This window comes from Juglans regia, chromosome 11, assembly GCF_001411555.2.
Source record: "Juglans regia cultivar Chandler chromosome 11, Walnut 2.0, whole genome shotgun sequence".
Classification (NCBI taxonomy): domain Eukaryota; kingdom Viridiplantae; phylum Streptophyta; class Magnoliopsida; order Fagales; family Juglandaceae; genus Juglans; species Juglans regia.
Window position 1 is genome coordinate 22,956,396 of NC_049911.1, and position 14,642 is coordinate 22,971,037.

General features: G+C 37.8%; 3 protein-coding genes across 3 annotated transcripts; 2 read left to right on the forward strand and 1 right to left on the reverse strand.

Moving 5' to 3' along the window:
* Positions 1–5,540: 5,540 nt before the first annotated feature.
* Positions 5,541–8,570, reverse strand: LOC109014644. Its single transcript, XM_018997148.1, has 3 exons — positions 8,453–8,570; positions 6,586–7,896; positions 5,541–6,541 (listed from the first exon to the last, which is right to left on the reverse strand). The coding sequence occupies exons 1-3, from the start codon at positions 8,568–8,570 to the stop codon at positions 5,541–5,543; spliced, it is 2,430 nt and encodes an 809-aa protein (XP_018852693.1).
* An 832-nt stretch (positions 8,571–9,402) lies between these two features.
* LOC109014645 lies at positions 9,403–10,993 on the forward strand. Its single transcript, XM_018997149.1, has 3 exons — positions 9,403–10,059; positions 10,241–10,479; positions 10,555–10,993. The coding sequence occupies exons 1-3, from the start codon at positions 9,403–9,405 to the stop codon at positions 10,991–10,993; spliced, it is 1,335 nt and encodes a 444-aa protein (XP_018852694.1).
* A 1,103-nt stretch (positions 10,994–12,096) lies between these two features.
* Positions 12,097–13,355, forward strand: LOC109010957 (probable galacturonosyltransferase-like 4). The gene has a single exon (XM_018991939.2). It carries the CDS (start codon positions 12,166–12,168, stop codon positions 13,216–13,218), a length of 1,053 nt encoding a protein of 350 aa, XP_018847484.1. The 5' UTR covers positions 12,097–12,165; the 3' UTR covers positions 13,219–13,355.
* Positions 13,356–14,642: the final 1,287 nt, after the last annotated feature.

Below are 14,642 nucleotides of genomic sequence, written 5' to 3' on the forward strand. Positions count from 1 at the left end.
TAAGAAATTATTAAGCAGTCCATGATCTCAGTATTAATTGTGCTACTCATGTGTATACGTAGATGAATGATAACTATATATATTGGTTCTCAGTATACTCTAAATTAAGATACCCTCGATATATTATTGACAATCACACAAGTACTTAATTTTAATGAATTTTCCATTTATTGATCTCATCTTTTATGGAACTGTTCCCTTTTCTTTTCATGCACATGCGCGCACATGATGGAGATCGATATGTCTATAAGCGCAAGAGAATATTGTTTTGCTAATATTATTTCATGTAATTGATACTGTGCCATTCATAGCATTACTATAGTAGGGTGGGTAGCGGTGGCCGCCCCCGTCTGCCCCGCCCTCGCATGGGTGGGCGAGCTACCCCGCACTGCCCATGTGGGGGTGAGTTGACCCCAGCGGCCTGCCCCACACCCCTCTCCGCACCCCATCCATATTTAATACAAAAATTTATCTTTTTAAAATTTATATAAATATACTGTATATAGATATATACAATTTGTTAAAAACTTGAAGTTGAATTCAACTTTAAGTCTCACATTACTTAACTTGTGAGTGATAGGATGTAATTTGAAACCATCTATTTGATTTTGATTTGCTTAATTAAAATTTTTGTTTTAAGTACTGCATTTGCCACCATATTCCTCCTCTCCTCATCTCGCGTGTACAACAACTTTTCTGCACAGAAGTGATCAGATGGAATAAATAGTTGGAGTTTTACTTAACAGAAAAGGAACCAACAATCGCAAAATCAAGATGGTAGCATCCATTGGGTCAATTAGATATGAATGAGTCCAATTTCAAACCAAAATGAACAAAGACATTATACACTAAACAAATATATTTCTACCTCACATTTGCAGTTGGTTCCTTTCTGGTTTTTTTTTTTTTTCCTCTACCTAGTTTTTTATGTTCAATGCCAATTTGGATTTCACAAAGACAGACACAAATCAGACCATCAGAATCAGCAAATATGTAGAACACTCATCTATTCTAAAATTGTAACGCCCCGACCCAGAGAGTCCGGAGAATTAACTCATATTACCTAATAATCAACTCCATCAATACTAATATATTTCCAAATCTAAGAATATATACTTCCAAAACAAACGTAAATACTTCAAATTAACAAACCACACATATTCACATACTAGATCCTCAGTACAACCCAAACAAAATATCAATTTCTCTTCATATTTCAATTAACAAACTAGAATAATATAGAATTGACATAAGTCTCCATAAACCGTCTAAACATATTGAAATCAACCTGCTAAATAAATAAAATCCACCAGCAGCACTAGTACCACGAGATACCCAATAACTATCAACAGTTAATCTTGTCCACAAACTCTAAAACTGATCCTCAGCTGAACCATCAATGTCATCTGAAAATATTATGAAGATTAAGGGGTGAGTTATCAACAACTTAGTAAGCAGAGAGCATATACTAGCATGTAAATATGAGCATTTATAATGTTCGATATGCAGAACAAAACATTTTCTTTCAGAATATAGAAACAACATATTTTACTTTTGAAATTCATAAACAAAAGTTGGTGCAAAATATCAGAGCGAAGTTTACAGAGAAACAAACTTATTCCCAGAAAGAAAATCTATTGACACATCCAAACTGAAACAATATACTCATAGCATCACATCGGGACAAATACCATATTTCACCCCTATGGTAGGATTATAAACCACCATTATACCCGTGGTTGGGTCTTAACAGAAACAGAACGGAACATCATCGAAATCAAATCACATTCAGATATAGAATCAGAACTTCATGCCAAGGTTTTCAGATGACACATCATATCAAAACAAAATACTGAATAGTTTCAGATCATTTCACATGTTCGAAATAAACAGAATCAAAATATTTTCATTTATTCATAACAAAAACTTTTAGATTTTCATATTCTCTCCTTTGGATAGTTCAGAAATAAAATGTATAAAATTAGCTCATGTTTACACCAGTCATGATAGAAAATACTCTCTCTTATATAGAATTTATGCACATGCAGAATAAATATCTGAGGTAGTTTTCAGATTGCTTTTAAAAAATAAACATGTTTGTTTCAAAGTCAACCTCATTTCATTTCTTTTATGCAAAACTAGTATATGAACTTCGCTTACTTGACTTCTGTGTACAAGATATGACTTGGGTCTAACCTTTAACAGTATCACAACCTAAAACAATAAATGTATATCACATAATTAATAATCCAAACAGGTATACCACTAAGCTCATTTAATAAAAACTTAAACCAGCCCTTTTTTAATCTAAAATTCTCCATAAGGTAAATCTGGACATCTCCACTTCAAATCATCAATATTTTCACTCTAGCACCACCAAGTAATATCCACCCAATTGCCACTTAACCAAACCCGAACAGCTTAATAATAACCTAAATATTAACACTAAACAGTCCCAATTACTAGCCCAAAACAGTCTCACAAAACCGTCCAAATAATCATACTCCTCAACTTCAAGACTTCCAACATATGCAACCACAATCCAACAAATAAAACCCAAAATACCATAAATTTACATCGATAATAAGTTGTAACAAGCTTATTGCAGTAGTGTAATTCTAATCAACACTACAACCAATGTCAGCAAGGGTCTTACCAAACGTTTGAGTTCGAGTACAATGGAAGGAAGAAATATAGAGACGTTGGTAGCAACTGAAATCTCTTCAAGCAGAGTTCTGTGAAGGAGTTCGTGTGTAACAAAAAAATAAGAGGGGAAAAATGCGTGAGTGATGCGAAAATATGTGTGTACATTGGGATGAAAACCGAGTGCAAGAAGGTTTCAGTGGTTAAAGATTATAATGTAAAACTTACAAATTGAAAACTAGGAGAAACTGAGATCCGAAATTTTAAGAGAAATGTAAATGAAGAGTGGCTTACTGGCGCTAAAACCAGTATTTCTGACGATGGTGCTTGCCGGCTCCACCGATTTAAGGCAACCCACGAACTACCCACAAAAATTATAGAGATTTCATGGAAGAAGAAAGAAAACCAGAGTGAGTGCATAAGTGTGAGAAACAAAGAGGGAGGAAGAGGGAGAGAGAGAGAGACGCCAACCTTCCAGTGGCCGAAACCCAGGTACCCCACAATCACCAAACAAAATTGCAAGAAAGAGAGAGTAAGGGAGATCTGCACTTAGAGATAAGAGATGAAGGGTGGAAGGTTGAGAGGTTTGAAAAGGAATAAAAGAGGAAGTAAGGTAACTGCACAACGTGGGAGAGGCTGATATTGATGCAGAGAAACACTCGGGGAAAAGAAATTGAAACTTGCAAGGGGAAGGAAGAAGGAAAAGAAAAAAAAAACTTACCAAACGTCGACGTCCTGGGTCCTTTGAAGACACATTTTTTTTTAAAAAGGCCTGGGCCTTGGGCACGGGTATGACAAAAATATAAACAGGCCAATAACACATGATCATTTTACGAGAGAAGCACTGCCAACATTAAAATGAAAAGAAAGAAAAGCCGACCAAAACGAAATGAGGTTTACACCATATGACAGAGCATTAGAATCAGCACTGCATCAAACTGATTCATGCTAGAGATTTATGCCAAAAACACACCTAGAAACATCTAGAAATTTAAAGAAACAGCACTTACAGACCACATATTCATGGCAGATTGCCTAGTCAGAAGGAAAGGCAGAAGCAAGGAATTCCTTGTCGTCCTCGAAAATCTGCAAGTTCCTGGACCTCATTAAAAACTCGACTGATTCCTCCTCAAATTCCAGCACAAATCCCAACGTGATAAGCTCTGAGAGGGCACCAATTCGATCAGTGTTATTCCACTTCAAACCCTCGGATATTGATTCAGCAAAATATGTTGCATACTTGAGAATGTTCTTTTTTTTTTTTTAAGAATAATGTTACGTACAGTCGTGGAATGCGTAAACGTCGTGCAGTCATTTTGAAAAAGAGTAGAATCCACTCATAAAAATTAATTTCTTTTCATGTGGGTCCTATATTTATTTACTTTTTTCAAAACGATTACACGATGCTTGCACACTCACGACTACGACTGCAAGTATCATTTCTCTTTTTCCAATGAACCTGTCCAACTTTTGTGTGAAAAACTTTGAAGCTGCTTTATCCCAACGTATCATTCGGCTTTCCGTCACTTGCACAATTTTCCCAGAAGAAAATGATAAACTGTAGTTTACAGTGATAGGTTCTACTGTCTCCAGGAAAGTCGCATTCAGAAGCCCTTGGATAGCTTCATGCCGGCTTCCCACTTCCATATTCAGCGCAGGATCCCCCCAGACAACACAAGATGAGCCTAACCAGACCTTTCTTAATCAAAGCCTCCATTGGGTTCACCTGATTGAGTTGAGCAACATCCACCAAGGATGCTTTTTCCTTCTGCACTGATTCAGATATAGTGCGAACCCCGATCTTCCTGTAAATTTCCAGCAACTTTGTCCGGGGTAACGAAGGCAAGCTTCGCTGAGGGTACCAAACAAATATTGGTTGAGGAAAAAACCGTTCAAAAAGATCCTTCAGCTGAAGATCATCGGCAATGAAAACATCATGCTTGTCGGACAACAATATTTCATCTGAGTCTGTACCAACAGGTAATTTCACCAACCTTTCAAAAAGAGCTTTCTCGGTCTTTTCATTCCAGTGCCTAGAAACATACGCCCAGAACTTGCAACAGTCAGCTTGTGACATTCGATGTCCAGAACTCTCCCTAACCTTCCAAAGCTTGCAGTAATCATCAACTGAAGGATTGCCTTCAACAAGGAAAGTAATGGAGAAAAAGATAAGTAACTTATGATCATAGTATTTCTCCAAAACATACAGCCGCGAACTGAAGAGATCACCCTTGTCATGCAAAACACATTCTTGAGAACTCACCCACTTTCCGTTCTCACTTCCATTTGGGATCCAAATCCTTTTGACAGCTTCACTGTCTGGCGCCCAAGTAAAGGCATCAAGTAGTTATATATTCGAACGATAGTAGAAAATTCTTGATGGCAATCAAAGGGCAACCCTTATCTACATGGACTGTAACGCCTATTGCATCAAGCTGTTTCTTATATGATATAATAGTAGAACCATAAAAACCTTGATCAACAAAAGGTCCATCTGTATGCTTCAAGTAAGAGCCCCAACTGGAATCAAACAAGCAGCACTCATCTGGAAGCCTATAACCATCATGCGTCTTCAACCATTTTTGAGAAATTCTTTTCATGAAAGTATTTGGGAAGGAATAATTGTTTTCGTTCAATAAAATGGAGATGCATTCGAGCAGGGCAAGCACATTTGCAGGAGTGATGCGAGAGGGATCCCGAGGAAAAAAAAGACTAGCAGCAACAAACTTCACACCATCTTTGACTTCAGTAACAACCCCCATTTTCTTAAGCTCTTTCTTGTATTCGTGAATGCCCATGCCATAATAGTTCTCGCTATCATCTATGAAAGGGATGAGAGTAATTGAAACAATTGATTTCCAATTTGGCCCATATAGAATGCAATCGCTCGGACTTCTTCATACACCACCAAGTCTAGTCCGCAACCACTTCTCCTCACGGAGGAATTTCTTGAGATCTGGAGGAAACTTATGTGGAGTACCCTTCAGCTGTCTATAACATGACAAAAAGGACAAAACATTTTCCTTTGTCATGGAAGATGCTTGCTGTCTGAAACTGTGAGCAAATACTTTGACTGCCTCCTCAAAATCCACCTTCACTCCTATTTGCCTCAACTGATTTATATAGGAAAATATGATGCTTCCATAGAAGTCATGATCAATCAGTGGGAATCCATTGAAAACCTGTAGCATGCAAGCCCATTCAGAGTTAAACAGGAAACATTCTCCTGGAGACTTATAACCAATATTTGTCTTGAAGCATTTCACACCTCTCAGTGTCTCAACGAGTTTGGTGGGTGATCCTAAATGATGCATACATTCCAGGATTAAAAGAACAGCCTCAGCTGTCAAAGAAGTCAAGCGTGAAGGTGATTTTAAGTTGTCTCCAACGAGCTTGAAACTTCCATTGAAACCAATCAACACACCCAGGGACTTGAGTTCCTCTTCTAAAGAAAGTATTTCCTCCCCAAAGTAATCTGTATCGATGAAGGGGATGTCACTGATTTGAGAAGCAAGTCTCCATTCAGGATCAAACAAAACAAATTCAACTGGAGACCTATCACTGCAAGATGTCCTCAGCCATCTTCTTTCTTTGATCCTACTGATGAATTTATCCAAAGGAAGAACATTTTCCTTAAAAAATCTGATGAAATTTAGAACAGATAGCACCTGGCTTCTAGTTAAAGTGGAGTTTTCTACAACAAACATAAGATGGTTCCCAATATATTCACATGCTTCTCCATACTCAAACACGACTCCAATTGTCTTTAGTTCGTCCTTATAGTCATTTATTCTATCGCCATAAAACTTTTGATCAATCAACGGTATATGAACAAGCACCGATCCGTTTGCAAAATGGTTCCCAGTGAAGAGGTAAGCATGAATGACAGAGATGGTGGCTGGTAACCAGGGCAGCCAATAGTAGTAATTTTTAGCCAGTTACCTTCCTTTATGCTTTTTAGGAACCTGTTTAGAATTCTAATTCCCCTATATTTCAAGTTTCGAATCCAATCTAAAAGCAAGAATACGTTTTGAAAGGTGAGTGGGGCAGCAACTGCAGGAATGTCAGCATCGGGAGGAGATATATCAGGGATATCAGAAGCTCCAACATGAGTTTTAAGGAACTCTAGGAGCTGCTCTCCTGAGGTAAACTCACCTGCAAAATAACCTGGACGCAAGTTTTCTTCTCCCAACTCAATGTAGTCTACACCTCTCCATGGATTCGAAACAATCAATTCCACCCATTTGCTTCCGTTAGCAGGGACAATAACCCCTTGCCTCTTGGTGGTTAGGTCCCCATAGTTGTCTATGAGTGGCATAATATCACATAAATCATCAGTTTCCCCTCTTGACAAATGCTCTTTCAACAGGGAGTGGTATAAGAAGCGAACAAATGCAACAGCAAGCTTTCGATCATTATTGAGGGAATTCCTAATATGAATTGCATATTCATAGACATTCACAAAAACCACCTTTACTTGCACTTGAAGCCAATTCCAAATCGCCACCTTCTTAGAGGAGAAGAACAAAGCTTCTTGTGTGCATGTCGGCATGAAAAATCGGTTACCAGCACATCTGAATTCCCTGCTCGAATCACTCAGCCATGACACGTAAAGATAGTCACGTGACAGAGATACCACAGTAGAAAAGTTCATGCATTCATATATGCTGCACAAAGACTCATCCCTATCCACGCCCACATATTTTATAAGTCGAACGTTCTTGATATTGGTGCACTCAAATTTGGAGCTCCAATTACTAGCAAAAAATAGTAAAATCTCCAAATACAAGTCCTTTAACACTCCCGCAACAAGATTACTACTCTGGATGCACGCTGCATACCATTCATTGTTGACTGGCTCCACTCCCAAGAAACTCAATATGTCATCATACTCCTCATTATCAAATGAAGAACTCAGAATGTACTTTCCAAGGGATTGGAGATTATGCAAGTTCACCTTTTGCTCCCTTGCCTGGTCCAAGATTCTCCAGAAATCAGGCATAAGCCTACCTACTTCGTAAGGTTTATAAAAGACATTCTGCTGTGAGTAAGTCTCAATTGGAACAATACTTTCTTCAACAAGCTTCGCTTTGAGTGATTGCCTTACGGTATTTAATTCCTGATGAGAAGAGTGGTCGACGGGAATGAATCTGAACATGGGAACCAAACTAGATACTGGACCATTCACTGAAGAAGTTATAACGAGTGAGACGAAAGCATTGAAAAAGGCGGAGGGCACACAGTCCAGAATCCCTTAATAAGGCACATACATCACCTTCAGAAAAGCATGAAGATTCTAGAACATTAGAGAATGGTTTTACCAAATCACATTGTAACAAAAAGAATAAATAGTCTTACTAGGTGTCACAATATTAGTGGTCATTCAATTCATTCTGTTATGTACATATTCTATAAATAGTCACTACTGTACACATTACTGAGTGTAGAAAAGATCTGGGAATACAAATCTGTTCTAAGGAAACTTTTCCTCAAGCACTTGGCGTGCATTTTCTTCGCTGTATTATCATGGTATCACGAGCCTAACGGACCCGCGTCCTTCATACATATATATATATATTTTTTTTGTCTCTTATTCTTTCAGTTTTACACTCATGGCTCCATCAAAATCAAACAATGCTTCTAATTCTCCCTCCCTTCTTAACTCTGTTAGTAATTTTGTAAAAATTCAACTCACCATTGAAAATTTTCTCCTTTGGAAGGCGCAAATAGTGCCGTTTTTGAAGGGGCATCAAGTCTTCTGTTCGGTGTTCTATAAGATTTGTTCAAAAACTATGGTTAATCGGTTTACAAGTCTTCTTCCAAGCATGATCTCTCTTGAGCAAGGTGCTTTCATTCCAGGTAGCAGCATCTTTGAAAATATTTCCCTGATGCAGGAAATGGTGCATTCTATTAATAAGAAAGCCCATGGTGGTAATATTATTCTCAAAGTGGTTATGGCTAAAGCATATGATTGGGTTGATTGGTCTTTTCTCTTGGAGGTCCTTCGCACTTTCGGTTTTTCTACTCAAGTTTGTGATTTAATTCGGGCATGTATCTCCTCTCCTTGCTATTCTGTTATGATGAATGGAACCCCTAAGGGTTTCTTTCAGGGAGGCCGTGGCTTGCGTCAGGGGGATCCTCTTTCCCCCTATCTATTCATTATTTTTCAAGAAGTTCTTTCTAGACTCCTTAAGAATAGTGTTGTGGAAAAAAGATTTGGACAATTTTTGCAAGCCAGAGGGATGGTTCAAATTTCACATCTAATGTATGCTGATGATGTGGTGATCTTCACAAATGGTAGCAAGAGGTCTATTCAGGAGCTCCTGTCTATTTTTTAGAAGTATGAGACTTGGTCTGGCCAAAGCATTAATAGAGATAAGATTGCAGTTCTTTTTTCTCGAAAAGTTCATTTGGGTTGTAAAAGAGCTATTAAGCGAATGACTGGGTTTTCGGAAGGCTCATTTCCTTTCAAATATCTAGGAGTGTCTATTATTTCGGAGAGACTAAAGCAAGTTCACTTGGAGGAAATGGTCATAAAAGTCCGCAATAAAATCAGTGGCTGGAAGATGAAGCTTCTTTCATCGGGAGGTCATCTTATCCTTCTGAGGCATGTGCTCTCTAGCTTGGCTCTACATTTGTTTGCGGTCCTTCGAGTCCCTAAATTTATCATCATGGAGGGAGCTACATGGCTTAATGAGCACTTTCTTTTGGGGAGAGGTTAGTGGGAAGGAGAAGAAAAAATGGATAGCTTGGAAGAACATGTGTCTTCCAGTGCATGAAGGTGGTTTGGGTTTGCGTCACCTAGATGATATGCAAAAGGCTTTGCATATGAGGTTCGCTTGGAATTTAATCCAAGGTAAATCATTATGGGCTCAGTTTTTCAAGGATAAATATGTGGGCTCTAAACCTTGGGCTCTTATTGATGCGAATAAATGCACTAGATTTTGGAAAATGATTGCTAAAAATATTTCTTTGGTTCTCGAAAATTCTAAGTGGTGGCTCAGGGAAGGCAACCTTTGCTTCTGGTATGATAAGTGGCGGGATTGGGGTCCCTTGTTTTCTGATCTTCTGGTGGTAGGTAATCCTTTACTTAAAGTTAAGGATTGTCAACTGTCGAATTCATGGGATGTGGATTTCTTGGTTAGTTTGGTGGGCCATGATCATGTGAATGATATTCTGGAATCTTTAGTAGTTTGCAAGGGAGGATCGGGTGTTTTGGTATGGATAAAGCAAGATAATGGTTGTTTCTCTACAAAATCAGTGTGGGATTGTATCCGTATTAGGGGTTCTACTATAAATGGGCATCCTTGGATGTGGCATAGTCTGTTCTCTTTGAAGATTTTGATTTCTATGTGGAAGGCTTGGCATAATGCTTTGAGTGTGGATGACCATCTCCGTCGTATAGGGGTGCCGATTGTTTCTAAGTGTAATTAATGTGATGCTGGTAATTATGAGGATCAAAATCATGTGTTGTTTGGAGGGGATTTTGCTATGCGGATCTGGCACTATTGTGGAGCTATCTTTGGGTTGCCGCTTCATGGTAATTGGAAAGAGACTGTGTCCCTTTTGGTTTCGTTGAGCATCTTACTCTTCTCAGGTTGGTACTATTGTGGGACTCCTTCCTTCTCTTCTTTCTTGGCGTCTTTGGCATCATAGATGTGTTGCTCGCATGGAAGGTCGTCTTGAGCTTTTTAATTTGGTTTGGCACTCGATTGTTCATGAGATTCACTCTATCTGTCAGGGCATTCACAAAGTTTTGAAATGCTTTAGGCATGATTCTCAGATTTTACAATCTCTGTTTATGTCGCCTCTTGTTCCGTTGAGGAGATCCTCGAGGTTGGTGGCCTGGTGCAAACCCTCTTAGGGTCAATTTAAGTTAAACACTGACAATAGTAGTTTTGGGAATCCTAGGCTGTTTGGGGCGGGTGGTATTATAAGAGATGATCATGGTAATTTACTTCATGCTTTTGCCTTTCCTCTTGGGGTTGGTTCGAATAATAGAGTGGAATTATTAGCTCTGCTATATGGCCTTAAAGCTTGCAAAGCTTTGAGAATTGGCTATGTGGACGTTGAATTTGACTCACTAGTGGTGGTTTCGTGGTGGAAACAACGGCGATGTGGGATTTGGTATCTTGAGGATTTTTGGGAGGAGAATTTTGGTCTTTTGGATTCGATGGTTTGCTCTGTTTGTCATGTTTTCAGAGAAGGTAATAAAGCTACTGATTGGCTTGCTAAGCATGGTTCGCTTGGTCATCACATGGAGCAGCATGTGATTGGGGAAGTGCCGAGGTTGTTGAGAGGTCTAATCCGCTTGGACAAGCTGGGTATTCCCTCGTTATGTTGTCGCTAATCTTTTTCTTGCTTTTGTTGTTGCTTTCTTCAGGCTTGTTTAGTTTTTTTTTTTTTCGAGTTTTGTTGGTTGTTTGGCTTAGGCTTGTTTGATTTTGTTTTGGTTTTTTGGTTTATTTTGTCACTTGGTTTTGGGTTAGTTGATAGCATTTATCATGTAAGCCTCCAAGTGTAATGATGTTACCAAGGTATTCATTTGCTATAAGTGAGGGCTAATTAATAAACTTGGAACGGGGCTGCTATGTGTGTGGCTACCCGCTCTTTATAAAATATATATATATATATATATATATATATCAAACACACACACACACAATAATATTTGTAAAACAATTCAATAGACTAATAATATTTTTGAACAACCCTAAATAAATTTCCAATGTTGAGATGAGACGAGAAGAGAAATATGTGAATAATAATAAAATAGTTTATGAATAGTAGTGAAATGATTTGAGTTATGATGTTTTATGGGATTTTGGGAAATAAGAGAAAAAATGTTGAATAAAAATATTATGAAGTTAAAATATTGTTAGAATATAATTTTTTAATATAATTTTTGTTTTTAGATTCGAAAAAATTGAATTGTTTTTTTCGTTTTATTTGAAAGTTTCGAAAAGTTATAATGATTATGTAACAATTAGACAAAAAATTTGAAAAGTTAAGAATTTGAAATTTAAGTATTTGTATTTTACTGATAGTTGGATGTTGAGATGAAATGGTCGATCGGTTAGACTATCTCAACATTCAAACAGGACCTTAGTGTGAAATTTCATAATAATTAGATACTGACCACCAAAAGTAAATAATAATTAACAAAGTAATGGGAAATAATTAGATCTAATACCCCCACGGTGGTGGAACATGCATGCAGGATCTCTCTTTTCACACAATCCTCGGAAAGGATCTATAAAAATCCTTTCCGAGGATTCTTCTCTTCCTCACAATCTCACCAACTTCCCTCTTTTTCCTTCCCTTTGAATTGATTTATTTTCAATCAAAATCAGAACAAATTATTTCTAACCTCTCCCGATTTATCCTAATTCTCTTAACCGAAGCCTAACATTAATATATAATATTGGCTGTCACCACAACAACCACCTCTTTGCCACCTCCTCTAACGATGATGTACGTGATTAATTATATCCCACCACCTTTCCTACCATTTTGGGCAGGATGGCCTTATGGTCCCATTCTCTCTTTTCACTTCTTCTAATAGGCCTCCTGTCTCTCCCCTTCCCTCTCCATCCTACCACCGCCGCCGCTGCCGGTATCCGTCTCAGCATTATCCGAAAGCCCTCCCCCAATGTCCCTATATTTCGGGAAGCCCCCGCCTTCCGGAATGGGGACGGCTGTGGCTCTGATAAAATTCACATTTCCATGACATTGGATTCTAATTACCTCAGGGGCACCATGGCCGCCGTCCTTTCCATTTTGCAGCATTCAACATGCCCGGAAAACCTCGAATTCCACTTCCTATGGGCACGCTTTGAGCGCGACATCTTCTCCAGCATCAAGTCCACCTTCCCTTACCTCAACTTCAATGCATACCGCTTTGAGTCCAATCGGGTACGTGGAAAAATATCCAAATCAATACGCCCAGCACTAGACCAACCCTTGAACTACGCACGCATATATCTTGGGGACATTATTCCTGCTGAGGTGAAACGCCTTATATACCTAGACTCTGATCTCGTAGTTGTGGATGACGTCGAAAAGCTCTGGGAGGTGGAGTTGGAAAACAAGGTTTTGGCTGCACCAGAATATTGCCATGCAAATTTCACGAAGTACTTCACGGACATGTTTTGGTCTGACCCAATAATGGCTGGGACTTTTAAGGGTCGAAGACCTTGCTATTTTAACACGGGAGTGATGGTGGTGGATGTGGAAAAGTGGAGGGAAGGAAGTTATACTTGGAAGATGGAGGAATGGATGGTATTGCAGAAACAAAAGAGGATATACCACCTGGGATCTTTGCCGCCATTTTTGTTAGTTTTGGCTGGGGATATTAAGGGTGTCGATCATAGGTGGAACCAGCACGGGCTTGGCGGAGACAATATTGAAGGGAAATGCAGGAGTTTGCATCCGGGGCCTGTTAGCCTACTTCATTGGAGTGGTAAAGGGAAGCCATGGCTAAGGTTGGATTCAAGGAAGCCCTGCATTGTCGATCATCTCTGGGCCCCATATGATCTCTACCGTTCATCGACTCACTCTTTGGAAGAATATTGAGAAAAAGGAAACCATGCGCGCATCATGCATTCATGCATGGTTGGGCCGGGGTTGAACTTTTTGGCGGATTTATGGGTTGGCCAGTTTGGATGCCAAATTCATCTTATAATTAATTTATCTAATTATTATAATTTTTTTTAAAATTTTAACACAAAATATAATAAACAATTCAATTTTTTTAAATCTTAAAATAATAATAATATTAAAAAATAATATTCTAACAATATTTTATTCAACTTTTAACTTTTATATTAACTCAACTCAATTTAATTCAATATCCCAACGCAATCTAAAGAAAATTATATAAGGGCATGATTAAGTAGAAGAACAAGAATTAATGCATTTGTTAAAACCCATTGATACATGCTTAAAACTCATTTGTTATTTTGAGAGCAGCGGGATTTGACTGAGGCTGAGTTGGACGGCGAAGGTGTTGAGATTCGAGAACTCAATCTGCTTCCTTGAAGAAAAGAAAGAGAGACGTGAGCCACCCACAAAATGGGAGCCGAAAATGGGGCAATGACGAAGGAACGGGAAGATGGATTGGGGGGGCTCAAATGGCTTTTCCGTTGTTGACTTCTTCTTTTTGCACTTTTGTTTTTTTTTATTTTTTTTAATATAAAACAATTGTTGGAGTTTATAGGTGTATACAAAATTGACTGTATCTAAAAAAAACTGTAATAAAAACACAAATATTGTTTAAGTTACTAAGTATAATATAATGAAGGACAAAGGGCAACTAATTAATCACATAGGTTCAAGGTGGACTCTCAAATCTAAAATTTAAGAAAACAAACCACCTCTAAATTGAGAAAGCGTAAAAATTTTTATCAAAAGAGAAATTGTGGGTATGTTGCATGTGAATTTATTTTTTGCATGTATTGATACCTATATAAGTTTCCACATCTTGTCTGTATTTGATAGCAATTCTACACAAAGTTTCGATAGTTGTTTTTATTAGGAATAACAATATGTGACAAAACGTGTAAATTCAACACGAACACAGAATATGATTGATTAATAAAGGGTCAAATGGATTTGGATCAAAATGCGTTGATCCGATAAGATATGATTAATAAAAAGAAAAGCAAGACATGGGATCACACTGTATATTGAGAATAAATTCTATTTCCAACAAGATTAATGATGAAACTCCACTTCCATCTTCAAATTCTATAACGTTTAGATTTATGCATATCTTATTATTGCGATGTACTATTGATATTATTATTTGAGTAAATATCTCAAAAGTATTAATGTATCTAATCTTTTTATATATATATATAGGGTATCTAATCTTGTTAAGTTTGGAGATATTAGCTATAATAGCAATACTTCAAATCATAACTATTAGTTTTCTTATGTATTAGTAGTTTTGGATATTAATTATAAAATACTTTATCATTAATCTAGTTGTATTTGTG

Bases quoted from the DNA above. Each gene is read 5' to 3' on its own strand.
- LOC109014644 (XM_018997148.1), bottom strand. From the start codon at position 8,570: ATGGGCTTTCTTATTAATAGAATGCACCATTTCCTGCATCAGGGAAAT. The intron at 7,897-8,452 runs GTAAACCGATTA...TGCCTTATTAAG, and splicing joins TCATGCTTGGAAGAAGACTT to GGATTCTGGACTGTGTGCCC. The intron at 6,542-6,585 runs GTAACTGGCTAA...CCTGGTTACCAG, and splicing joins CCTAAAAAGCATAAAGGAAG to CCACCATCTCTGTCATTCAT.
- LOC109010957 (XM_018991939.2), top strand. From the start codon at position 12,166: ATGGCCTTATGGTCCCATTCTCTCTTTTCACTTCTTCTAATAGGCCTC.
- LOC109014645 (XM_018997149.1), top strand. From the start codon at position 9,403: ATGTGTCTTCCAGTGCATGAAGGTGGTTTGGGTTTGCGTCACCTAGAT. The intron at 10,060-10,240 runs GTTTCTAAGTGT...TACTCTTCTCAG, and splicing joins GTCGTATAGGGGTGCCGATT to GTTGGTACTATTGTGGGACT. The intron at 10,480-10,554 runs GTTGGTGGCCTG...TGGGAATCCTAG, and splicing joins CCGTTGAGGAGATCCTCGAG to GCTGTTTGGGGCGGGTGGTA.